Genomic DNA, 26,123 nt, shown 5'->3' with positions numbered 1-26,123 from the left:
TCGTCGTTTTGAGCATAAAGAATTTAGCCAAAATGAACCACACCTACCCTGTAGTGCTCATCAGTGTTCCTCATCACTCGAGACCGGCTGTGTAACCGAATGCCCTGCAGACATCCGACTCCTTGGCCAGACTGATGTTCTTTTCGGAAAGCCTCGTATACCTGCCAACAATTTCACACTTGATTTTTTGGCCCTTTTCAGTGAGTTTTCGGTAACATCTTCGCCTATCGAGTCTCAGTCTCCAAATATACACACCAAATGAAATTGAATATGTCCAAAGCAGCCTGTCGTACATATCGGGGAACGTCAGGACGGATGATGCACAACTCGGTCCTTGATAGACAATGAATAGGGATGGAAATGGGAATTCGTTTTGGGCGAAAGGAGGGGGGATCCGTCTGGGTATTTTGGTAGGAAACGTGTTCCCTTGCCAGCGTCAGAGAGCACGTGTGGAAGAGGAGTGATACTACCAAGATGAGGGTGGAACTGCAATTCCGACTCGACAAGGACGGCGTTCCGTGCACGGATGTGGGAAGTTCGCAAAACTGAAGCTTGAAGTTTGCCACAACTAGGAGGTCGTAGATGCGTTCTGGCCAGACGGTGATGTAAATTCTTTCTTCTGTGTGTGATTCGGCGAGTTGTTCAAGCTTTCCTCCTGTTGGCTGAATTGCATAGCCATCGCTGGTTATTCAATCAAGTATATAGATAAAGGCATATCGATCAAAACAGTACCAACTGCTGCAAACTATTACATGAGACACGAGCGACCACACAAGAAAAGTAAGCTACGAAAACAGGGAGAGCATCGGGATCCAGACCTCACAGAATACACAGTTTGGCGCACCGATATCGCATTTCTTAATCAAGATTGGACCATCGTGTAATGTCCAGTGGCCGCGTCGCGTTTGAGCGTCCAAGTCGTGCTGTCGGCAAGCCCAGCAAGATCCTGCGACCAGATCGCAGGAGTGTCGATGGCACCTCGTATGATTGCGGTCTCTTGATAGTCCGAAGTAATGTAGGCCCGCAGGACCGGAGTGAACCGAGCAGTGACATGACTGCCATCTCTGCGTTTTGTACTGTGAGCGCTCTGAAGAAAAAGAAAGAGTGAAGAAAACATACCCAACACCGTTGAAGTAGAGTGCGGGCTTGGGCATCAAGTCTCCTGGACTCATGAAACCTGGAGGCGAACAATGCACTGAGACGAGAGAAAAGGAAACGATGATGGTCACAAACCAACTGCGATGTCCTGGATGGCCCCAGTACTGTTCACGGCCTGCAGGACACCAGAGACTCCCGCATGAGGGGGCTACACGAGATATTCGTGAGTGGTGAAGAATAGAGATCAACAAAGCCAGACTTACAGAGAAATGATAGACATCGTTGGCCTCGGTCAAGGTTGTTTTCTCGCTGTCCTGCGTCATGACGTGCGTTGGCGCTAGGAATTCCAGGGTAGATGAGTGTCGCTCACATTGATCTTAACGCAGGTTTCAGCGTCGATGATATTCCCATCCACGACCTGCGGTTTGGAGAAAGCGAGCCTATAGATTGGATAAGCATTGTATACGACCGTCATGTGCGCCTTCTGTCTTACTGGCTCGTGTAGGTCGCGTGAGCCCTGTATGGACCTGAAAAGAGGGATCATGTGTGAGTCGCCAACTTGGAAACGAAAGAGCAGGGACACCCACCCGTCTTCCCGAATTTGCTGACCCTGAAAAACCGCAAGGTTTGAAATCGTCACGGGAAAAGTAGGCGCATGCACTTACTTCCAAACTACAGGAAAGAAGTCCTCGTAGAGGCCTTCCATGTCAGCATCGAAAGTGAGCATGATCGTCGCCTCCTTGCCGAGGTCGTTGCTGCGAGACGACGGGGAGTCAGGTGAAAAAGCCATGCAAAGTGATAGCGCAAAGACACTCACGACTGGAAGGTCAAGTTCCTGGTGAAGAGGTGTGACATTGTTTCAGACTGTTAAACACAAAGTGTACTAGTTGAGATCGAATGTGAATTGAAGAGCTTGAGTTCTGCAGCTAGAGTCTCAGCAAGGAGGTTTTTATATGTTTCGTGGTCGCATAAGCTGTACCTCCTTCCTTGGTTTGCGATCTAGTCCGGGTCTCCTTCGATAGACTATCTCGTACCTTCGTGCCTTGGTACCTGCCGCTGGTCACCTAATGCACTATGCTCCCATTGGCTCGGTTTGCCAGACAATAGGGATTGCCAGTTTCGAGTTCTTGGCCTGTCCCGCGCCTTCAATGTCTCCGGAGTGCCTGACGCTGGGGACCGTAAGTACTGCGATGCATGCACCCGTAACATCTACAAGGCGGTGGCAAATTCTGGCCCCTGACCTGCTGAACAGCCAGCTTCTTCATGAGCCCTATCCCGTGGCGTTGCGCGCTGGGAAGTTCGTAGCTGCCATTGGCACCCGTGCCTGTTCTTACCTTCCTGCCAGGCTATTGTGCTCCTTTCACAACTTAAACGTCACAGGTGACTGGGAATCAGTAGTGAGATTTATTCTACCCGCTATGGTAGATGTCATTTGGATCTAAACAGTGGGCCCATACCTGTAGGGAGATGAGTCACGGTTACAGTCGCAAGTATTAGCAGGCATACGCAAACAGGAGCCCATGCACCACAACGCATTTTGCGATGCGCGACTGCAATATCTTTAAGTTAGTGCATAGTACCGACCTCGCCGGTTCTGGGTGAATCAACTAGCTAGTCAAAGCCGAAGTTCAGTCAAAAGAGTTGTTATTAAGACACTGAATCTGCTTTAACCGGCGCATATGATAAACTTGGGATGCAAACTCCGCAAAAGCTGCGTAATTTGCAAGTTGCAGGGTCGTTCAAGGTGCGCCGGCTGAGCGCTGAGCTTCGCCTGCTCAGCCGGTTCTAGAGCAATATCCACTATGTATGGAAAACAGAACTTTCTTCTAAGTTCAAGTCAGAGATTTAGGATGACTAAGCAAATACTTCTTCAAGTTAACTTCAACTTCAAGTTGAACTTTGAGTGACAGCTCCCTTGGATTCAGAGAGCAATACTGATTCAATATTAATCATTTATTATTAACCGAGAACACATAGCTTGCGGTTGAAGCAGGTTCAGTGTCTTACGGCTCGTTTGGCTGAACTTTGACTTTAAGTTTGACAGTCGATTCACCCCACGGGGTCAGTACTATTTACTATGTGTGCGGCGCTAACTTAAAGATATTGCAGTCGCGGGTCGCAAAATGTGCCGCGGTGCATGGGCTCCTGTTTGCGTACTATGCTTGCTAGTACTTGCAACTATAACCGTGACACAGCTCCCTACAAGTATGGGCCCACTGTCTGGATCCCAAAGACATCCACCATAACAGCCAGATCAAATCTCAGTACTGATTCCCACCACCTGTGACGTTTAAATTATGAAAGGAGCGCGATATGCAGGTATGGCAGACAGGCACGGGGGTGCCAACGGCAGCTACGAACTTCCGAGCGTGCAACGCCACGGGAAAGGGGTCATGGGGAAGCTGGCTGTCTAGCAAGTCAAGGGTTAGCATTTGCTACTGCCTTGTAGATCTTAGGGACGGATACATCCCCAGCGGCAGGCACTCTGGAGACATTGAAGGTGTGGGACTGGCCAAGAACTCGAAACTGGCAATTCATCATTGTCTAGCAAACCGAAGCAATGGGAGCATAATGCATTAGGTGACCAGCGGCAGGTACCAAGGCACGAAGGTACGAGATACTAGTCTATCGAAGGAGACCAAGACTAAATCGCAAACCAAGGAAGGAGGTACAGCTTATGCGACCACGAAACATATAAAAACCTCCTTGCTGAGACTCTAGCTGCAGAACTCAAGCTCTTCAATTCACATTCGATCTCAACTAGTACACTTTGTGTCTAACAATCTGAAACAATGTCACACCTCTTCACCAGGAACTTGACCTTTCAGTCGTGAGTGTCTTTGCGCTATCACCTTGCATGACTTTTACACTCGACTCACCGTCGTCTCGCAGCAACGACCTCGGCAAGGAGGCGACGATCATGCTCACTTTCGATGCTGACATGGAAGGCCTCTACGAGGACTTCTTTCCTGTAGTTTGGAAGTAAGTGCATGCGCCTACTTTTCCCGTGACGATTTCAAACCTTGCGGTTTTTCAGGGTCAGCAAATTCGGGAAGACGGGTGGGTGTCCCTGCTCTTTCGTTTCCAAGTTGGCGACTCACACATGATCCCTCTTTTCAGGTCCATACAGGGCTCACGCGACCTACACGAGCCAGTAAGACAGAAGGCGCACATGACGGTCGTATACAATGCTTATCCAATCTATAGGCTCGCTTTCTCCAAACCGCAGGTCGTGGATGGGAATATCATCGACGCTGAAACCTGCGTTAAGATCAATGTGAGCGACACTCATCTGCTCTGGAATTCCTAGCACCGACACAATTCATGACGCAGGACAGCGAGAAAACAACTTTGACCGAGGCTAACGATATCTATCATTTCTCTGTAAGTCTGACTTTCGTCGATTTCTATTTTTTACCACTCATGAATATCTCGTGTAGCCCCCTCATGCGGGAGTCTCTGGTGTCCTGCAGGCCGTGAACAGCACTGGGTCCATTCAGGACATCGCAGTTGGTTTGTGACCATCATCGTCTCATTTTCTCTCGTCTCAGTGCATTGTTCGCCTCCAGGTTTCATGAGTCCAGGAGACTTGATGCCCAAGCCCGCACTCTACTTCAACGGTGTTGGGTATGTTTTCTTCACTCTCTTTTTCTTCAGAGCGCTCACAGTACAAAACGCAGAGATGGCAGTCATGTCACTGCTCGGTTCACTCCGGTCCTGCGGGCCTACATTACTTCGGACTATCAAGAGACCGCAATCATACGAGGTGCCATCGACACTCCTGCGATCTGGTCGCAGGACCTCGCTGGGCTTGCGGAGAGCACGACTTGGACGCTCAAACGCGACGCGGCTACTGGACATTACACGATGGTCCAATCTTGATTAAGGAATACGAAATTGGTGCACCTAACCATGTGTTCAATGAGGCTCGGATCTCGATACTCTCCCTTTTTCGTAGCCCACGTTTCTTTATATGGTTGTGCTGCCCAGATAATTACCAGTAGTGTCGATTATAGCCAATAATGTATAGGTCAATACGTTATTGGAATTCCAGCTGGTCTTCACCTGGTATCTTACCATCCAGCAAATCATCTAGTCCTGTAACAGCTGTCCGTTCTGAGTCTCGTTCCCGATGTTTTGGCCTCGCCTTGCGAGAACCCCACTGGCCGAACTCATACCCGTCCTCCACGTCCTCCTTAAGCGCGTCCTCCTTCCACGCATCAAAAGCTGGCCCTTTCCTGCCCGACCCTTTCCCCCGCTTCCTTCTCGGCTCCTTAATAGCAAGCTGCTCGATCTTAGATAGCATCCCAACAACCTCCCCACTCCCAAACATAGATTCCTCTTCCCAAACCGTGCGTGCCCCTACTTCGCGCCTTAGTGTCTCGACGAGTTTCTCGGTTCTGCCATCGGGCTCGACCCCGTTGACCCTCATCTCTTCGAGGGCGTCGTGTACGCCTCTGAGGTCGCGGAAACACGACCAGCGGGTTTCTATCAGCTCATTGTATGCGGGAGTGGTGCACCCGAATACGTAGCTTGGGATGCTTAGGTGCCGCGCGTAGTCGAAGATGGAGAGAGCGAGGTGGGGGTCGCGGTATTTATCGCGGAAAGAACGCATGAGGTGCGCGATGAGGTAGGGATATGTCGGGTGTTGGAGTTCAAGATGCGTAGACGTAACTTGTGGTGGTGTATTGGCGCTCGCGCTCGCGTTCGAGCTTGGAGTGAGGCCTGGAGCATGCTGTTCCTCGGCTGTAGCAATAGCATTTCGCGCACGTTCCTCGTATTTCTGAGACTGCCCAAACACCTCGCGCATAGCCCATTCAAGCAGCTGCTGATCCGTATCACAAAGCTCCATTTCCTCTTTCTTCTTATCAAATTCTTCATCCGCCTCAGTCGTCCATTTCAACCGTTTTGAGTGTCGTCTGAGTTTGCCGAATAAATCTGACACTGGGGCTTGGCCGAATGGCTTGCGCCCGATTCCGCCGAAAACAGCCAGTGGGTCGTCTTGTGTTGAGGAGGAGAGTTTGGCGGAGGGATTCTTTTGCTCTGAGACTGCGTCGAAGATCATGTTGAACATTTCGTCGAAAGCGCTGACTTCACGCGCGGTCATTGCTTGTCTGCGTGCGCGGGTGCGTCCAGAGGTTTCTACGCCGCCAGCTCGTAAGGGATTGCGGACTGGAGAGGGGAGGACAGGTGGCATGTCATTTATTGAGTCGCTCAATATATGGTCCCAAGGAGATTCTTTGGTAGCGAAAATGGAGTCGGGTTGTGTGCTGCTGCCGCCCTCTGACAGCGTAGCAGAGGACGTCAGGCATCGTGCAGCTGTCCTTGCAAGACTTGCACCTGCATAATTGGAGACTCGACGGTGGACGAGCATGAATGAGGCTAATTTCCGATTTGACCATTTTGAAATTGTTGTTGTTTTGTTGCATCATCACCATAGGAAGGTGTCAATACAATCCCGAATCAGACGCAAAGTCTTGACCTTTGTCGGACAACGCGCACTCACTGGTACCAAGTATTTATCAACAAAACAACCAAAACTCTGCAAACCGCCAGTACAAGGTATACAATTAATTGCTACATTGCCTACATACAACTGACAGACTTGTGAGCTACGATACAGGTCCGTGCATGCGACTAGGTTTTATACATACTCCTTGGCACAGGCTTTGTTATATTTGTATCTCTCGGTAGACCCTTGTTTGAGTGACGTTTAATATTATATAGCCGGACCAATCTTCGGAACCTCAAGCTTTAAGTTCAATCAGACCAGTTCCCCATAACACATATATGAAACCGGGTCTGAGAGATCAAAAAGTGCTGCCTGAGGTGCTCCGTTGGCAGGTACTTACTGAGGCATGAAGGACTCGGAGACGCTGGCTAAATCACAAAGCAAGGAGGGAGGTACAGCCCGTCATGATGCGATCCGAAATATATAAAAGCCTTGCTGAGATTCTAACTGCAGAACTCAAGCCCTTCAATCCGCACTCAATCTCAACTAGTACACTTTGTGTTTAAAAATCTGAATCAGTGTCACGCCCCTTCACCAGGAATTTGACCTTCCAGTCGTCAGTGTCTTTGCGCTATAACTTTTTGACTGACCGATGTCAGGTGGAGCCTTAATGTTCGATAGGTCCACAGTATCTTGACATGCACAGCTCGGGCCGCGGGAGATCTTGTTCAAAAAAAAGCAAGATTTCAAACACAAAGATAAATCCCCATATAAACGGTACAACGGTCAACTATTGCGAAATACATGACATACAAGCAACTAAGTGAGTCCACTGGTGGAAGCTACGAAAGCAGAGTGAACATTGAAATGCAGACCTCACAGAACAGATATTTATGCGCGCCCAATGTCGCATTCCTCAATCACGCATGGGTGATCGTGTAACGTCCAGTGACCCCGTCGCGCTTGAGGTTCCAAACCGTATTCTCGGCAAGCACAGAAAGGTCCTGCTTCCAGATTACAGGGGTTTCGATGGCACCTCGTATAATTGAGGTCTCTTGATAGTCTGACGTGATATAGGCACGCAGGATCGGAGTGAACTGTGCCGTGACATGACTGCCATCTCTGCATTTTGTAATGTGAGCGCTCTGTTTTAAAGGAGAAATAGAGGAAAGATGACATACCCAACCTCGTCGAAGTAGAGTGCAGGCGTGGGCATGAAGTCTCCTTTGTTAAGAAAGCCTGGAGGTAGACGATACACTCAGGTGAAAGAAGAGCAGACGATGATGGTCACAAACCAACTGCGATATCTTGAAGGGCCCCAGTCTGGTTCAAGGCCTGCACGAAGCCAGAGGATCCCTGCGAAGGGGACTACACAAGATATTGGTCAGTGGTGGTATAAATATCTACGGAAGCCAGACTTACAGAGAAACTAAAGACATCGTTGGCCTCGGTAAGGGTTATTTTCTGGCCGACCTGCATATGACTTGCGTTGGTGCTGGGATTTAATAAGTAGATGAGAACCGCTCACGTTGACCTTGACGCTGGTTCCAGCGCTGATGAAGTTCCCATCCGTGAGCTGGGCTTTGCAGAAAGCAAGCCTATGTAACAATAAATAAGCGACTTTCATGACTATCGTTCTCGTCGATCATCTTACTGGTTCGTGTAGATAGCTTGAGCCCTGTATGGACCTGGAAAGAGGGGTCATATGTAAGTTGGTAACTTGGCAGCAAAAGAATAGGAACACCCACCCGACTGCCCGAATTTGCTGACCCTGAAAAATTGCAAGGTTTGAAATAGTCACGAGCAAAAGTAAGCGCACTTACTTCCAAACTACCGGGAAGCGGTCCTTGTAAAGGCTTTGCATGTTTTCATCGACCAAAGCGAGCATGATCGTCACCTCCTTGCCGAGGTCGTTGCTGCAAGACGATGGTGAGTCAGGTGAAAAGTTGTGCAGGGTGATAGCATAGAGACACCCACGACTGGAAGGTCAAATGCCTGGTGAAGGGGCGTGACATTGTTGCAGATCTTTAAACACAAAGTGCACTAGTTGAGATTGAGTGTGGATTGAAGAGCTCGAGTTCTGGGGTTAGAATCTCAGCAAGGGGGCTTTTATATGTTTTGGATCGCATCATGATAGGCTGTACCTCCTTCCTTGATTTGTGATTTAGCCAGCGTCACCTTCATGCCTTCGGTATCTGCCGCTGGAGACCCCAAGTATTCGTACGTATGTGTCCTTCTGATCTACAACTTGAAGGCGGTAGCATATGATGGCCCTTGACTTGTTAGACAACCAGCTTCTCCACGAACCCATTCCCCGGGCCGCGGCGTTGCGCGCTCAGAAGGTTAGCTGTCGTTGATATTACAGTTTCATGTCTTTCTTTCATAATGTCACAGGTGGACAGGCGTGAGTGCGTCAGTCTGTTCCAACGGATGTTGGCGCCCTCTCTGATGCCTTAAGAACACACCACTGACGACATCACCAAAAGTCCAAAAACCTGATACTGTCTGATTAGGTCTCTCTGGTCACACGACTCGGTAGCTCACACATGATAAGCATAGATCACCGTTCCCATGTATGTCTGAAAGAACAAGAACTTGGGAGAAGCCGTTCCAGGTTGCTGACGGAGGGGTGTCACGGTTGAACATAACTCTGGAACACCGGCCGGCGGGCACCAGAAATGACTCGGAGTAGAGACATATGTATTGCACAGATCATGGAATGCTGTGTATAAGCCTTCGGGAGAATGAATCAAATGAAGGCAATGACCGGTCAAGGGGGTCGGGACAGGCGACGAGCTGCTGCTATAGCTGACCCATCCGAGTCAGACGTGTGAATTTAATATAGATCATCGGGCTTAGCTGTTTCGTACTGCATGGCCGATCTTACACATATGCATGACAAAACATATCATACATGTCAAAAACATATCATGCATAACAAAAACATATTATGCATATGATCGACGGCATTACATAATACAGTTCAGTGACATTGACAGGCTGTTCAAGAAATAACCGTTTGATGACTTTAAATATAGAGACGGTATTATCGGCCAGTCCCTGCCCTGCCCGATTATTTTTATTAAGCTCCCCTTTGCTTTCTCACGTCACAGATTACCCATCATATGTACTATTAATTCTTTTCCCCTTGAGTGGCACACAGGGGCCTGTACAATCTCGCACTAAGCTCTCAGCTGCACCCGATCATGATGAACATACCCTCTGCAACTAAACTTCTAAGAATGAGAGTCACATTGATTGCAAATGAGTTTCATCATAACTATGGTTGCAGCTGCTTTGCACTCTCCTGTGTTCACTAAAGAGGAAAGTAAGGAATAGCATGATGTCGGGGACCGGCAGATCACCGCCGCTACGATATTTTTCTGGAATGACAGGTCACAGCAAATCCGCTACTTTGCAGTTCCGGGTTATCATGGGGTATGAACTGTATCGATATCGCACGTTTTTATGTAATGACGTCGACCATGATATGTCTTACAAATGTCGCGTAGTCAGTCAATTAAAATCGTTTATCGTTTGTCTTTGACATGCATCACATGCATATGAGCAAAATGGACATTCGTTTTCGTTGCCGACTTTTAGTCACGTAGTACAAAGCAGCTAAGCCGATCTATATTGAATTCACACGTCTGATGTCAGGGCTCGCCCCCAGTCCCCGACCCCTTGACCAGTCATTTCCTTTATCTGATTCATTCCCCCGCGGTCGAAGGCTTGTACACAACGTTCCATGATCCGTGCAATACATATGTCTCTACTCCGAGTCATTTCTGGTGTCCGGCCGGTGTTCCAGACTCATGTTCAACACCCTTCTACATTAGACAGTATCAGGCTTTTGGACTTTTGGTGATGTCGTGCCAGTGTGTTCTTAAGGCGTCAAAGAGGGCGCCAACATCCGTTGGGAATTTAAACAGACCCACGCCTGTCCACCTGTGACGCTATGAAAGAAAGATACGAAAGACCGGCGTGCCATGGAACTGGAATACCAACTTCTGACTGCGCAACGCCTCGGCCTGGGGAATGGGTTCGTGGAGAAGCCGGTTGTCTAGCAAGTCAAGGGCCATCATGTGCCACCGCCTTGTAAGAGAAGCTGGCTAAATCGCAAACAAAGGAATGAGGTACAGCCTGTGCCATCCGGAACATGTAAAAGCCTCCTTGCTGAGACTCAGACTATAGTCATCGAAGGCGGCCGATTGGTACCGCTGGAAGGTGAAGGAAGGTCAGTAGAGTGCGACAGTAGCACGTGGAGGTCGCATTGGGTCAGGTGCGGAAAATTGAAAAAATTACTGGTATAATCAACTCTCAGGCTAAATTTCTTCAACCAGCCGGTGCACCGTTCGTGCATGGGCCACCTGTAGCTGCCTTGTTCAAGCCTTAAAGGATCTGATTATACATAGACTCACCGAGGTTAGCGACCACGATGTAAGCGACCATGTTTCACTGGTACCTGTGTGGTGCGGGATTCCAATGATGATGGATTTGGGAGGCGATTGACGAATGAGAGAACTGAAACCACTTGGGTCGGGAGTGAGCGAAGCCCAAAGTAGAGATGAATTATGAGCAGAACGCTGAAACAAAAGCACTCCTCTGTGATAGATGTGCTCATGTAGGATAGATAGTCAGATTCGGGCTCTGCAGTTTAGAGCAAGTCATCCAGAATCCCTCCGAAGTCAATCTCGACCGCGCCCAACGCCATCAACCTCTAGTAAAATGTCGAGGGTCATTCCAATCACCGCACCTCTGCGAGAATTGAAAGGCTGTAAAAATATATAAGGGCAATTGCAGTTTTCCCCGATAAACGACAGATGACTACGGGATCAAAGGACAACACACATCGTCCGTGGGACTTGAAGACAAGTGCTTTGTTGAAGAAGTGGAGGGGCATGGTAATGGGGTGTCGGGATTGGCGGTATCACAAGATGGGCATGTGGTGATAGAAACAGAGAGGTCATCGTCTGGCATGGAGAAACTGACGAATCACTCACCCAACCCATTAAAGTCAAGAACAAGGAAGAAGAAATCTTCGAATAAAAGGCTGTAGGAGGTGGATCTTTCGATTCGGAAGCGGAAAATCAGTATGATAAGAAAACAATTATCCCGGGCCAGGATAACTTATGATAATTCATGAGCTAAGATCAGAGTAGCACACGCTCCTACCTCACCTTGGTTAATTACGACCTAGGTCAATACGCTATTTGAATTCCAGCTGGTCTTCGCCTGATACCTTGCCATCCATCCCCCGTAACAGCTGTCCGTTCTAAGTCTTGTTCCCGACGTTTTGGCTTCGGCTTGCGAGAACCCCACTGGCCGAGCTCATACCTGTCCTCCACGTCCTCCTTGAGAGCATCACCCTTCCACGCATCAAAAGTAGGCCCTTTCCTGCCCGACCTTTCCCCCGCTTCCTTCTCGGCTCCTCAATAGCAAGCTGCTCCATCTTAGACAAACATCTCAATAACCTCCTCACTCCCAAACTATGCGTGCCCCCACTTCACGCCTTAGTGTCTCGACTAATTTCTTGGTTATGCCATCGGGTTCGACCCCGTTGACCCGCATCTCTTCGAGGGCGTCGTGTACGCCTGAGGTCGCGGAAACATGACCAGCGGATTTCTGTCAGCTCGTTGTATGCGGGAGTGGTGCACCCGAATAAATAGCTCGGGATGCTTAGGTGCCGCGCGTAGTCGAAAATGGAGAGGCGAGGTGGGGGTCATGGTAATTGTTGCGGAAAGAACACATGAGGTGCGCGATGAGGTAGGGATATGTCGGGTGTTGGAGTTCAAGGTGCGTAGACGCAACTTGTGGTGGTGGATTTGTGCTTCCACTTGCGTTTGAGTTTGGGGTGAGGCCTGGAACATGCTGTTCCTCGACTGTAGCAATAGCATTTCGCAAACGTTCCTCGTATTTCTGAGACTGCCGAATACCTCGCGCATGGCCCATTCAAGCAGCTGCTGGTCCGTATCACAGAATTCCATCTCCTAGGCCTTCTTCTTATCGAATTCCTCATCCGTCTGCGTCGTCCATTTCAATTGTTTTGAGTGTCGTCTGAGTTTGCCGAATAAATCTGACACTTCGGAGACTTGGCCGAATGATTTGCGTCCGATTCCACCGAAGACAGCGAGTGGGCCGTCTTGTTTTCAGGAGGAGAGTTTGGCGGAGGGGTTCTTTTGCTCTGAGACCGCATCGAAGATCATGTTGAAAAGTTCGCCGAAGGCGCTGATTTCGCGCGCGGGTGCGTCCAGAGGTTTCTACACCGCCAGCCCGCAAGGGATTACGGACTGGGGAGGGGAAAATAGGCGGTATGTCATTTATCGAGTTGCTCAAGAGTCAATATATGGTCACAAGGAGATTCTTTGATAGCGAAAATGGAGTCGGGTTGTGTGCTACTGCTGCCCTCTGACAGCATAGCAGAGGAGGTCAGGCATCGTGCTGTCCTTGCAAGACTTGCACCTACATACAGTTGTTTGGGAACTTTGGGTTAAGAAGTTCACCCCTTGATTTGGACGCAACATATTTGCATATATTTGGTGGGCGAATGTACCTCCACCGAAACCTCTAACCCTAACCACAACAGCCATTGTCACACTGTCAATTGGACACCAAGCCTCAACTTGAACAATTGTATCTATTCTGTTTGTTCCCCTTTGAGCTGATAGTCTTCATTCTTGGTGCTTGCTTGTGATATCCTGGTGTAGTCAATTAAGCACTGGACTCCTAATTGGAGTGTAGCTCTGGCCTCATTTGTAGGGTCAATATCATAATTGTGTAGACTCATTGCATGAATTTGCTGCCTTCCCTACAGGGTTTTTGCTGTATTCAGGTGAACTATGCCATCTACAAGGCCTTACTATGGACATGGGCTTTGTCTCTACAAGGTATGGTATGATTTATGTTTGACTAGCTGACAATGCTAACCTTTTCAATATCTTGTGATGGTATAGGCTCATAGACTCGTGACTAGTCTGATGTATGTCCTTTGAGAGTGGGAAATCTTGACGTAGTCAGACTGGTTGATCTCGGAGAAATTTGGCAGGTGAAGCACGGAGTTTGAAAATTGCAGGTGCCATTTGTGCCGACACCATGTCGTCATCCATCATATCATGCAGACCCTACTATATTGTTGCATCCCTATGTTATGACTGGTACAAATCATGAGTTTTAACATTGATTCTGTATTGTTCATGTCTATATCACCTTTGAATGCTCTTGACAACCTTCCAATGGACTTTACAAACACACTTTCAACCATACAGGAAGTTCCAGCAAGTACCCAAAGCCTTCGCAAACCTTGATTTCATCTTGAAAGGCACCAAACATCTGAAGTTTCTTCAACTCAAGGCTCTTGTATCTTTACTGGCAGAAAGAAATGTGATCCTTTGAGCTGCAACGGGCCCTGGAAAGAAACTCTGCATGATTTTACCATTGCTTCTCTCCTCCAACAAGATGGCTATCATGGTTACACCTCTAAAATTGCTTCAAAAGATCATGTGCATTGAATATTTGAATACTACTCTCATCACATGAAATTTGCACTTCTTCTTCATTGACGAAGCGTACCTCATTTGCACTGCTGGAGAAGCTCAACCAGGTGAGAAGATTCCGTTCTGTGCAGCCATGCTAGGCTTGTCTGAGATGGTGTACAGCAGGAGGTCCATGGCTGTCATCCGCATACCATGGAGTATTTTCAGCAAAGAGAGAATTTTTTCCTCTGTGTCGAGGCTGCAAGGGTCCACTGTCCATGCTAAAGATTTAGACAGCAAAGCATACTGCAGTGGTGGTGGATAATATGGAGCAAATGGTATCATTTGCAGGATCCTATTTCAATTTTAGTGCTGCAGCACAAATTGAGAAAGATGCGGTACTCTATGCTGTGTGTGAATGAAAGTTTCTGTGCAATTGATAGTCAACTGTAAAATCTGGCACTATTACTTCCATCAGCACAACTAGCACTTACACATTTTCAAACTCCATGCTTTGCTTGCCAAATCTCTCTGAGATCAACCAGCCTGGCTATGCCACTTGACTTGCCTATGGTTATATAAGCCAGGCTGGTATCGAGCCTAATAGGCTTAAATATATCTTATTGTTTTGCCATCTGTATTCAAGGTGAGTACAATCCTTGCGAAAAAGTCACCCTCAATCCTCACACTTGTTGATTAGCTCTTGCTATTCTCTTGATCAATGCAGTGCACTGAGATGTCGGAATCATGGACTGAGGTGGCACCAACTCCTTGTCGCCATGGGACATTCCTGTCCAACAAGGAGAATGTCTATTGTCTCATGAGTCTTGGCCATCAGATGGCTGGCTTAGGAGTCCTGCATGGATTGGTAAGGCATGTTCTAATACTAGTTTCATTACTGATTATTTTATAGATGAAGGTGTACCCCCTTCTTATCTCTACCATTCACATGCTGAAATTGAGAAGGTTTGTAACACTTATCTTCATGCTGATGACAGGGAGTTTACTGTTGAAAATGGTTGTCATGTGCCTCTACCTTCCTCTCAGGTCCCTGAATTGGGCAGGCAGATTAGCTCATCTCAAGGCAGAGTATTTTTTGCTGTATTGTGTGCTTTGCTGATTATATTTTCACTTCATTAGATACTCCTGGTCACCTGGTCTCAGTCATGATGCTTATTTCTGTCATTGAAAGGAGCTCATCAAGCAATGGTTGTGGAAAGTTGTCCTCAAAGAAGACAAAGACCATTAAGTCTGATCATGTCTCCATCGAGACTATGTCTTGTATCGAGTTTATTGCAGCATTCCTTTGTGTCCATGATCTTGATGACCAATATAGTCCTGGTGTTCATTTTGGCCCAGCATTCTGATTCTGGTGGATGGGATCAAGGTAAGTTATGCTGTAGTAGTTGTGTTGTAAATTGAACATTTCACAGTGGTGGCAAGACTGGTGTTTTGACTAATATTGAGAATGACCATGATTTCAATGTTGCTCGCACTGCTTTTTTGAAGAAAAAGAAGGACACCTGTGTTATAAATGTAGAATTTGACATTGACATTGATACCATAGATGGCTTCAGAATCCAAAAATGGAATATTATAGTGAGCAAGCTGGACTTGAAGTAACTTTGATTTCTCTGTATAGGCCCTTCCTCATGGTGATACAATTACTTGTCAAGATGAGGAACTTCTATATGGAACCAAGGTAGTCTAGGTTATGGTTGTTGAAATAATTCATTTTTGGAGGAGTCTCAGATCCATGGTACTATTATTATGCAGCTAAAGCAGAAGTAGTCATGTGAGAAACATCTTGGTGAGCATGGTGGACCTGGCTACTGTGACATTGCCTTGACTGGTGAGCATTTGGGTCTCAATAGTCATAAATTGAAGCTATGGGCTGCTGCTATTATAATTTCATTTCCTTCATATGTTTATCCTTACTGATGTCACATTTAGGCTGCTGCTGATGCTACCAAGCATGAGCCACCAAATACAGTTGACTTTGATGTCCTTCATGATAGTTGGCTTGATGCTATCAAGCCATGTGGTCACATAGGTCCACATTCTTCACTCAGCTCAACTGGTTCTCAGGATGCTACTATGATGCTTCTTGCTGCCATGATTCCACTTATTATGGACCAACTCACTGCCAAGAGCTTCTGACACTGTGCCTCTTAACCTGCCTTCTACTCCAGTTTGTTGTTATAAAACTTCTCCTCCACTCTCACTAATTCCTACCACCAGCACAGAAATACAAGCATGTCTTGGTGACTTTCTTAATGCTAAAGGGATTAACCTACTCTGTTACAACCCCTTTAATGAATAAATGCAAGGGCAGAGACTAGGACTCAAACAAAGGTTATTACAACAAAGAAGATAGAATTGAGCAATGACTCACACTTATTTCAAACCTAATGTCACAACCCCTTTAACAAATAAACACCAGGATAGAGACTAGGACTCAAACAGAGGTTATTACAACAAAGAAGATAGCAGGACAGATCCTGGACAACACAATGGACAGGAAACTGGGAATGAGTTGGAATGAGAGGTCCAGAAATAGGCACAGAAGGCATGGGAATATTATGGGATATAGGTCCAGAATGCAGGATATGACATGGAGATACAATCTGAGTTCTAAACTACTTAACCAATCATTTAAATAGAAAAGAGAATCATACAATGATCTAAATATAACTACACTATGATGTCATGAAACACATGGCTGCTATGGAAAGGTTCTGGAAGGTTCTAGTGACATCACATGACCTGATAACTTGAGACAGGAAATCATAATCAGGAATATCAGAGATATAAGTAGTGGGTGTCAATGGAATAAAGGGATTTGGGTTAGGGTTTGTAAAAGACATTAGTACAGATACTGAGACGGGTGTTAATACAGGCACTTGTTCTGGGTGCCTATTGATTGTCTTACAAGTATTTAAGAATGAATAATAGTTTGTATTTGGAACTTGTGACATTACCCCCTCTCTAGGATGAGCATCATTGTGAATGTAGGATGGTTGAATGTTTTGTATTCTCCACTTCTTGAAATCTTCCATGTTGAGTATAGATCCTAAGATCTGTTTGGATTTGGCAGCCATGGGATTCTTCTTATGGGAATCTAGATTTGTCAGCTATCTAATATCTCTTCTACAACAAATTCTTCCTGATTGTCAACTATGTCTGGAGGTGGTCAGGTGGATTGAGAATGAGGAACCAATTGAGATGCATAATATGGAGTAAGTAATTCAATGTGGAACACCAGGTGAATTTTATAGCTTTCCAGTAATTTCAATTTGTAGTTCACTTTGCCAATCTTCTCTAGTATTTCAAAGGGCCAAAGATAATGATCTGACAACTTTTGACTTGGATGACATTATTTAATGTTTTTTGTGTCAATCCAGACCCTGTCTCTCTTTTGATACTGAGGTGTGTCTTTCACACCTTTTTCATAGAAGCATTTCATGTGTTCATTGACTATCTTTAGAGTGTTTTCTGCATCATCTCTCACTTCTTTCATTTAGTTCACTCTTTCATCAGCAGTGGGAATAAGGGATGTGGAGTTCAGAGATATGGTGAATTCAGGATTATATCCATAAAGGACTTTGAATGGACTGTGACTGGTTACTGTGACTGCGTTGTTATGTGAAAACTCTGCTATTGACAGCCAAGATACCCAATCATTTTGTCTGTATGAGGCAAACATGTGCAAGTACTGTTCAACTTCTTGATTTACACATTCTGTCTGTCCATCTGTTCTGGGATGATAAGAGGTTGAGGCAGACTATTTTGTTCCTAATTTTTTTGATACTTGTCCCATAAACTTCGAGATGAACTGTATTCCTCTATCCAAAATCACCTTCTTTGGTGTACCATGATGTTTCCATACATTTTTCAGAAATAGCTTGGCAACTCCTTTCAAGTCTACATCCTTGGTGGTGGGAATGAAGTGTAATTGTTTTGAAAATTGATCAACAACAACAAATATACTGTCATATCCTTCACTCTTTGGAAAGTCTACTATTAGGTTGCATGAGATTGTTTGTCAAGGTCCTTCTGGGACTTCATTTGGCTGTAAAGGTCCTGTTGGTTTACTTGGAAACACTTTTGTTTGTTTGCATCGATTACAACCATCTATGTAATCATGGACATACTTGTTATAACTATGCATTTGGATCTTAGAGCAACTTGCTCTGATTCAATTACTGGCAGGTCGTGAGGCTCAGAAAATTCAACATCATTGAGGTCACTCTCTGGATCAGGTACTTCCAGAAATGTAGTACCGAGCCAGTTGAGGTTTGACATTTGAGAACCTCCTGAAAGGGTGACTGCAATCACTAATGCATCCTTGGCATAGGATGCAAAGCAAAGTGAAGAGGCTAAGGGGTTAGCCCAGTGTGTTTGAAGTCGGAGAAAACAGTCATGGCGCTGTCTCAGCAGGACAGATACAAGTTCACCTGCTTGTATATTAAAATAATTCATACAAGATATTAATGAAGATTTACTTACACCCAGGTGTGTGTAGTGCAAGCTCAAGTGCAGCAAGTTCTTCACCAAAGAAATGGCACAGATTATCAGCCTCAATACCAAGGCGCTTCTGTTCTTCTCGGCAGTGCTTGCATTTCAGAAGGGCATGTATGCCATCTCTCACATCAGCATCCTCTAACCATTGAGGAACTTCCCCATTTGACAGTGTAATCCACATATCCTCCATCAGACTGTGATCACTATGCAGCTCCATCAGCTTTGTGGGAAGAGGACTGGGAAGAGGAATGCCCCAAGAAGGGTCATATAATGCTTCTAAATGCTCACAGTAAGCATTGAATTTCTGGATTGCAGTGAGAAGGGCCGGTTGGCGTTTGGCAATGACTTTACGAGTCTGTTGATGGAGTTTGGTTCCTGAAAGGAGTGAGTATCGATAGCAATGAGAAGCAAAAATTAATTTACCTAATGCTTGTTGGGCGCCACCAACTGCACGATCTAGTTTGTCCCATTCCAAGAAACTGGCAATTGCCCATTTGCGGATGTTCATTTTAAGGTCACGCGCCATCAGAAGAAGCCTAACAAATTCTAAATTGATGCCTTCTAGTTCAGGAAATTGGTTGTGGATATTGAGTGATGCATATAGAACTTCGACTTTGCCCATAAGTTGATCGTGGCCACTTTTGAGAGCCTTGAGAGCCTCGAGGGTATCTTGTGAGGCGGCTCCTTTCTCAAACATGAACCTTGTAGAATGTAGCGTGGTGTTGGAGGCATCAAGATCTGCCTGTAAGGCCAGAACGGTGTCCAACTCCTTCTTGAGACAGGCAGGGGCACCTTGGAATTATCACATTCAAGTTGCATATGTATAATGAAATAGAAAAAAACATATGAGCGTGGACAGAGAGCTGCGAGCTTTGTTGGCAAGACCATTCTGACTGAAGATCTTTGACAGGAAGCTTGCACCTATCCAAAATGTCTTGGGCCAGCCGGCATTGGATCCAATCACCTAAGTCAGCTTGCATTTCCAATCCTATTGCTGCAGCTTGGCGGTCAATTAGCCAGAGGCGACGTTGACGCTGATGAGTGACATAATACTTAAATCAGTAAGCAGGGAGAAATAAAGATCCCGCTGTCATGCATGGTATGGGTACCATACCATGACATACGTAGACAGGAAGTAATCACAGGAGAGTATACTAAGGTATACTTCATTGTATTACAGGCTTGGTTTCATTTATGACAGATTTACTTGTACTTATATTTTCAGTTTGTTAGTTTCCATCAGTTTCTTTCTCTTTCTTTTTCTAAGGCTGATTCAGCCATCAATTTACTCAGTGAGCCACAAATATGTTACTTAGTGTGTCATGTGACTGGCAATATGCTGATTTGTAAGGATCCTTCATGATTTGTCATGCAGTTTCCATTTGTTTCAACCACAGATCCTTCAGTGAGCCATCAGATATGTTTGTAAGCATGTCATGTGACTGGCAATAGGCTTATTTGTAAGGATTTGTCATCATTTGTCATGCTTTGTCATGCTTTGTCATGATTTATCATGCTTTGTAATAGTATTTACTATTTATGTATATTAGATTGATAAGCAGCTAATCCAGCACTGCCAGATGGCATGGTTAGTAAGCCAATGACTTACTAATGCTGTGATGAGTCATGCTTAGTAAGGGGGGGCCCCAAAAAGGTATAAAAGGAGCCCATCTTGCACCTAGTAATCAGACTTCCCACTTTCCACTCTTCTCTCAAACCGTGTGAGACCCAGTAAGATTCTGAAAGTGCAGGCCAAATAGGTTGCCTCGAAGTAAGATATAAGACATTTCTACTACTAGTCATATACTACCTAAACTAGAGGTTGACTATATAACACTGAGAAACTTCGTATCACTGAAACCACGAGAAAGACAAGAAGAGGACATGTCAGTAAATCCTCCCAAGAACTCACACATTATCTACCACGAAAACTAGAAAAGTCGTAGACTGTGTACTTGAGGACTGGTAAGTAGTCTTATCCCTGTATAGTTGTGTTGTCACTATATACGTGTTCCATATAAGACCCTTAAGTAGCAAGACACTGCACCAATGAGGACCTCTCAACACCAATCAGGCGCACAAAGTGAGACCAGAGGCACTCAGTTCCTTCTCCATCTGAAAGACCAAGGCTGATGCACATACATGGGTTGTACACCAACTGACATGCCCACTCATGCCCATATGCATGCATGGCAGTAGTCGCAAAGTGCAGATGTGAGACAATATGGTTAGGGAGAATGTCATACTAGAAATGATGAATGAATGAACCTAAATGGACATGAGATGAACTTACCTTGCCCAGGGATCGTGCAAGGACACATCCAACATCATACAAGGCTACTACTGTCGCATGGGGTGGGATCAATCCAAACAGATGTTCAAGGAGGGCGACAGAATATTTCTGCTGTTCCCCCAGAGAGTCGATGTTAGCAAAGAACAAAGGAATATCATGGTGACAAATTAGTGCCATGATGCCAGTGTCGTCAAAGGAGTCCATTGCAGCCTTTTGTTTTTTCCCATCAGCTGCTTCGTAAGCTGTCTCACATTGGTCAATAGCTTCATCGGGAACAACAGGAACATGGGCTTTGGAAGGCTTCTTACATTGAGTGTCTATACGGCGGCCGACCTAATCAACGAACTCTTTCTGGAGGAAGTCAGTCGGATTGTAGAAGCGAGGACAATCTCCTGCAGTACACTGGTGGCAGTGATGGAAATTGCCATCTGTGGCAGTATGAATGTCGCCTCCTTCAGCAGTAGGTCTGCCAAACAAAGTTCTGCTGAAACATACAGGACACCGTTGAACAAGAATTGATGTGCACCGGCCTTTGTGTAAGGTAGACAGAGGTGTCGAGGTTGCGACTTGGTCCTCTGCTTGAGAACGAAAGGTCGCCACTTGTTGATGGCTATTCTGCAGTGCCTCTTTGACTTTACATTTGATTTGGATTTGTAGCATGTCGTACCACTGTACAGTATAGCCCAGGCCTCGGCGAAATGGTTCCTGGATGATTTCCCCCTTTGGCAATAAATTAGCATGGATATGTAACATCATAAATTACTTACTCGGATGTCTGTCATGACAAAACCTCTGCGAGAGTAGTGCGTTTTGAGAGCTGAGGCTAATGCATTGATGGCACCGCAAGAATGCTCGAAAAGTGCACGATAGAAGGATAGAAGTTCGACAGAGATAGCCATACAAGGCTGTGAGGGAGCAGTTGGAAACAGGCCATGGTGAATCAGCACCTGGGGAAGCGTAGAACATCTACAACTGAGGACATCAATAGATATGAACCCTGTTTAAGTATCAGTGAACGCATCACATACATGAGTAGATGAGAGGGCCCTTACTGTCAAAAAATAGACAAACGATCGAGGTCTGTTTTTGAGGGCATGAAGATGTAGCACATGCTGAGATAATATTGGGAGTGATTTCAAGGGCTGTGCCTAGCGTTCACATGGAATACTTCAGATGAGGGTCAACAAGAGCAGGTATCAGTGCTTTCCAGCTGCTATACAACATATCCGTGGACTTGTCAGGTACAGTCCACCGTTTATTTGGAGGATCTTCTACGAGTATGTCGGAGGGACATTCTGCTGGTATTTCAAAGTCTGGGTCGGGAATGTCGGCCACAACTTGATCAGCCTGATCCATGTTAGAGGTGGTTTCGGTGTCCACAATTTCAATCTGCTTCAGCTCTGGATTGATGAGCTTTTGCATGCGAGCCAGCAATTGACGGCACTTGACTTGAATGCCAGGTAACTTGACACTTGTCTGTGTTTTTTTCTTGTCCCGTGGTTTCTTTGGACTGACAAAGTGGTGGCCTAGTTCAGAGGTTACACATTTAGTTCCATGAGTAGGAACAACAGTACTACTAGTAGTGGGAGCCATGGTGAAGGGCAAAGTAAGAAGGATGATGAAGACTCACTAACCCGAAAAACTTAGCGAGGAATATAAGTGCATAGTAGTGTCTGATGTCTGAGGCACGAGAGCCCCGGGATACAGAGGAAATGCCACTTGAGGTGCGGAATATGAAACAGAGGGTAGGTTAATAATAACTTGCGCGCCGCATGTCCCATGCGAGGCACACAGGAGGTGCTGGATGTAAATTGGGAGGGTGAGTTATTATTAGACTGGGGGGAGGGTGCACCTCAGAGGTAGGTTTCTCATAACATAGAAACCCTATCTCAAAGGTATCTATTGATACCGATAAGTGATGCCTGAGGTGTTCCTACCACTGTCTCATGTTACCTCCATTTTTCGCTTGCCATCCTCCTTCATGCTCTCAAAAACATCCCTAAAGCCTTTATTTACTGGCCATCTGGCGATGATTTTCAAGTTTTGAATGATCTTGTCGTCACACACCAAGACTTGGACATACATAAAATATTGTAAGGGCTGCTGAGTCATTTCTTATACTCACCACATCATATGGAAATGTGCTGTTATTGCCCAGAATATGAAGTTGTTGCATGGTGAGGAGCATGCATGGCACATGGATAATGCACAGACCTAGTAGACTTTGTGTGAGCGGTATGCACTGAACGATCGTTGCGGACATTGAAATGTCGTTAGAATGACAATCTGAAACTGGAAGGGGGAGGTACCCCCCCTTCCAGATTATGACACACTGGTGGTTTGGGAGTTTTGCCTCAGGCAAGATTTTAATGGAAATGAAAATGATGAATTGGCCATTCGCACTTTGAATTTTACTAACTGGGACATGGGAAATTGCGACTGCGGGCAAAATGACAAAGCACAATGACACATTTCGACACCAATTTAAAGACCATCTAAATGTATAAAATACTCAAAATTTTATTGTTGGCCCAAATGTAAATTTGTACAATCCTATTGTATCCAAAGATAAATCCAAAGTTTTGAAGCGCAGAAAAATGCTCCACAAAATATTACATAATGATGGACTTCAGGAAATTTTGAATTCGCCTTACATTTAAATGAGTCGAGAAAATGCAAAGTTTAAGCATTGGATAATTATAGTGGGCATTCATTGGGCACACGCTGAGCATCCAGCGGGTATCAGAAGTGGGCAAGAGTGTATGCGTCTAGAATACCAGGCATATAGTAAGTTAGCTACCAAAACCGTGACAGACACCATCTGAACAGCACATGACGTCAATCAGTCACGTTCCACCAGTGCCCATAGCAGTGCCCTCCGAGTTGATCATGATAGCAGTATCTTCACCATATCGGAAGGAGGCATTCATTGCATATGAGCAGACCCTTGAGGAGGGGAAGCAGAAAGTACAGATATAGAAGAGGCTACGAGGACAAAAAAGGGGAGGCAGAGTGAAAGGCAAATAGCAGCTAGAATGGTGTATGGTCTAAGATGTAATTTGCAATATTGAAAGACAATAGAGTAGCACAATGAGTACAGGTGGAGGGTATTCATAATGAAGTTTACAAGTGTCTGTAAATGTGGAAGGATATTTGAAAGTATGCCAATGTGGAGGATTAGTAGAAAACGACTTAAGAGAGTTTCTCGAATATGGTGATGCGTGACTTCATGACTTCGGCAGACTTGTTCATCAAAATTGAAACACTTGAATCATCGAACCCGTTAATCTTCAAACAAGTTACTGCATTGATCAACGATGGCTGAAGTATATGCTAACAAAATCAATCAAGTAAGTTCGACTACCGTCTGAGTGAGTACACTAATTTTACAACATCAGCCTTTTCATGGAGAGGTGGAGGAGCAAGCTGGGGACGTCATGGAGGAGCAGATAGAGGAGCAGGCTGAGGCCACGGAACACACTGGAGATGTTGAGCATGCTGGAGACGTTGAGCATGCTGGAGATATTGAGCATGCTGGAGATGTTGAACATACTGAAACATTTGCAGTGACGCCATCCGCGATAGTAAGTTCACTGCTGCTCATCTCCGTTAGAAAATTATAACGTGTCCAGGCACTATGGGACTACGCACAGGAGATTGTACAAGACATTATGGAATACGCCCAAACTCATCCGCATGCACCACGCCCTGCCCACCCCCCCATCCAAATGTCGCGTCGCGACAAATGCCTTTTAGTGTTGATGATGGAGGATAGGCGCAATGCGGTGTTCCAGCTATGGCAGGAGTTGAATGAGATAGAGTATCTGTTGGGTTTAGAACACATTTAGGGTGTGTGGGAGGAAGAGCCAGGAGGGGGGAGAACAGAAGTCATATAGATGTCCATTGCCTACTTGCCATTATGATTTATGGACCAATCCATAAGCCTTTTGCTGAATGACATCTACTATTTGCTTTGCTTGCCCGTCCAATCAGTGTACATGCGTTCTACCCTGGCAGAAATGTGTACCCTTACGGTTGACGAGCCCTCATGAACCTTCTTTTCTGGAATGCCATTCACCACTTGCTTGGCTTGCCCGTCCCATCAGCGTACAGGTGTTCTACCAGACAAGCTACCAGTTCCTGGCAGAACTGTGTGCTCCTATAGGTTACAAGCCCAGGTTGCAGCTCATGAACCTTCTTTTCTGGAATGCCATCCACCACTTGCTTGGCTTGCCCATACAAGTGTTCTACCAGACGAACTTCCTAGTGGACCTGCATCAAATTTTTGAAGCATCAGTAATGAATAAGTATTTTGGAAATGCACGCCTACCTCCCCGCCCGATACAAATGCCCACTAACCTCCCACCCGAAAGATTCTCTTAGTTTGAATAAATGAGTTCCGCCCGCCCGCTAAGCATGAAGGATTTTATAATATCACTATGTACAATTTGCAATCATGCCTCAGAAGATTCTTTGCTTCACGTCAGTACATCAACTTCTTCTCTTTCTCCTCTGTCAAGAGCTCAATCCTATTGATTGTGAGACCACTGTAACATATCAGAGAGAGAGACATGCACATGACACAGAGACAAGGCAACAATATGCTCTGGGGAGAAGTTCCACCGTGCGAAATGTGACACTACCCACTCAGGCATGACAACCTCAAGATGGTCAGCGAGCACTGACGAGTATAATCAAGCCGGGAAGTGAGGGTAATGGCGAAAAGGGTCTGGGTAAGAGTGCAACGGGAGATGGCACTGCACAGCGAAGCCCACTCCATGCTCAGTTCTGAAAATATACTTGATAGTTCCTGGTGTTTGCATGTCCATAACACTGTCAGGATAGTAGAGTATCAAGCTGTTGCCCACGTGAGTAGATTCATGGGAATAGATCGATCCCTTGTAGATTATATGAGCATGCAAGACTGCTCGCTGGACTTTAATAAGGTGTCAGAGGTCTGCCGGAATATTTTCTTTTGGTATAGGAAGTATGGGGCAATCTTCAAGTATAGTGTCGACTGTGGGAGAAACAAATTTGTCAAATAAAGATTTTACATCCCTGAATATGGGAGGGCAGGAAGGCTGGTTTAACCAGTATTTCAACTTCGCAGCCTTGATGTATGATGAAAGGAGAGTTGATTCTTGCTGACCTTTATTGAAACCAGTGTTAGGAGTCCATCATGATAAACAAGGTAAAAATGTTACCAAAAATATGGTTGATTGGCAAACGCTGCAGTTGCCCGATGAGGCGCTCATATGGGAAGCACCACCATGACCGCACAGGA

General features: G+C 45.8%; 7 protein-coding genes across 7 annotated transcripts; 3 read left to right on the top strand and 4 right to left on the bottom strand.

Moving 5' to 3' along the window:
• Positions 1–791: 791 nt before the first annotated feature.
• DFJ58DRAFT_799177 (uncharacterized protein) lies at positions 792–1,853 on the bottom strand. The gene is made up of 8 exons (XM_041390728.1): positions 1,764–1,853; positions 1,686–1,708; positions 1,592–1,625; positions 1,469–1,538; positions 1,362–1,412; positions 1,234–1,306; positions 1,120–1,177; positions 792–1,064 (listed from the first exon to the last, which is right to left on the bottom strand). Exons 1-8 carry the CDS (start codon positions 1,823–1,825, stop codon positions 863–865), a joined length of 573 nt encoding a protein of 190 aa, XP_041241417.1. The 5' UTR covers positions 1,826–1,853; the 3' UTR covers positions 792–862.
• Positions 1,854–3,990: 2,137 nt separating this feature from the next.
• On the top strand, positions 3,991–5,230 carry DFJ58DRAFT_799170 (uncharacterized protein). Its single transcript, XM_041390727.1, has 8 exons — positions 3,991–4,080; positions 4,136–4,158; positions 4,219–4,252; positions 4,306–4,375; positions 4,432–4,482; positions 4,539–4,611; positions 4,668–4,725; positions 4,779–5,230. Exons 1-8 carry the CDS (start codon positions 4,019–4,021, stop codon positions 4,978–4,980), a joined length of 573 nt encoding a protein of 190 aa, XP_041241416.1. The 5' UTR covers positions 3,991–4,018; the 3' UTR covers positions 4,981–5,230.
• DFJ58DRAFT_663789 (uncharacterized protein) lies at positions 5,138–6,472 on the bottom strand (the record flags this gene model as incomplete). Its single annotated transcript, XM_041382397.1, has 2 exons — positions 5,138–5,823; positions 5,869–6,472. The coding sequence occupies 2 exons, from the start codon at positions 6,470–6,472 to the stop codon at positions 5,138–5,140; spliced, it is 1,290 nt and encodes a 429-aa protein (XP_041241415.1).
• Positions 6,473–7,078: 606 nt separating this feature from the next.
• On the bottom strand, positions 7,079–8,665 carry DFJ58DRAFT_915382 (uncharacterized protein). The gene is made up of 9 exons (XM_041395438.1): positions 8,528–8,665; positions 8,374–8,466; positions 8,299–8,321; positions 8,205–8,238; positions 8,079–8,148; positions 7,973–8,023; positions 7,846–7,918; positions 7,732–7,789; positions 7,079–7,672 (listed from the first exon to the last, which is right to left on the bottom strand). The coding sequence occupies exons 1-9, from the start codon at positions 8,563–8,565 to the stop codon at positions 7,471–7,473; spliced, it is 642 nt and encodes a 213-aa protein (XP_041241414.1). The 5' UTR covers positions 8,566–8,665; the 3' UTR covers positions 7,079–7,470.
• A 6,093-nt stretch (positions 8,666–14,758) lies between these two features.
• Positions 14,759–15,733, top strand: DFJ58DRAFT_843479 (uncharacterized protein; the record flags this gene model as incomplete). Its single annotated transcript, XM_041392981.1, has 7 exons — positions 14,759–14,890; positions 14,936–14,988; positions 15,070–15,128; positions 15,163–15,281; positions 15,322–15,409; positions 15,590–15,621; positions 15,665–15,733. The coding sequence occupies 7 exons, from the start codon at positions 14,759–14,761 to the stop codon at positions 15,731–15,733; spliced, it is 552 nt and encodes a 183-aa protein (XP_041241413.1).
• Positions 15,734–18,156: 2,423 nt separating this feature from the next.
• On the bottom strand, positions 18,157–22,432 carry DFJ58DRAFT_730530 (uncharacterized protein; the record flags this gene model as incomplete). The annotated part of the gene is made up of 10 exons (XM_041385912.1): positions 18,157–18,479; positions 18,532–18,921; positions 18,970–19,338; positions 20,689–20,791; positions 20,840–21,129; positions 21,186–21,267; positions 21,335–21,559; positions 21,607–21,836; positions 21,911–21,951; positions 22,008–22,432. 10 exons carry the CDS (start codon positions 22,430–22,432, stop codon positions 18,157–18,159), a joined length of 2,478 nt encoding a protein of 825 aa, XP_041241412.1.
• Positions 22,433–24,156: 1,724 nt separating this feature from the next.
• Positions 24,157–24,687, top strand: DFJ58DRAFT_843476 (uncharacterized protein; the record flags this gene model as incomplete). Its single annotated transcript, XM_041392980.1, has 3 exons — positions 24,157–24,189; positions 24,238–24,423; positions 24,472–24,687. The coding sequence occupies 3 exons, from the start codon at positions 24,157–24,159 to the stop codon at positions 24,685–24,687; spliced, it is 435 nt and encodes a 144-aa protein (XP_041241411.1).
• Between the last annotated feature and the right edge of the window lie 1,436 nt (positions 24,688–26,123).

Source organism: Suillus subalutaceus (genome assembly GCF_016647625.1).
Source record: "Suillus subalutaceus strain FC151 chromosome Unknown DFJ58scaffold_90, whole genome shotgun sequence".
Classification (NCBI taxonomy): domain Eukaryota; kingdom Fungi; phylum Basidiomycota; class Agaricomycetes; order Boletales; family Suillaceae; genus Suillus; species Suillus subalutaceus.
This window is presented reverse-complemented; position numbering and strand designations above follow the sequence as displayed.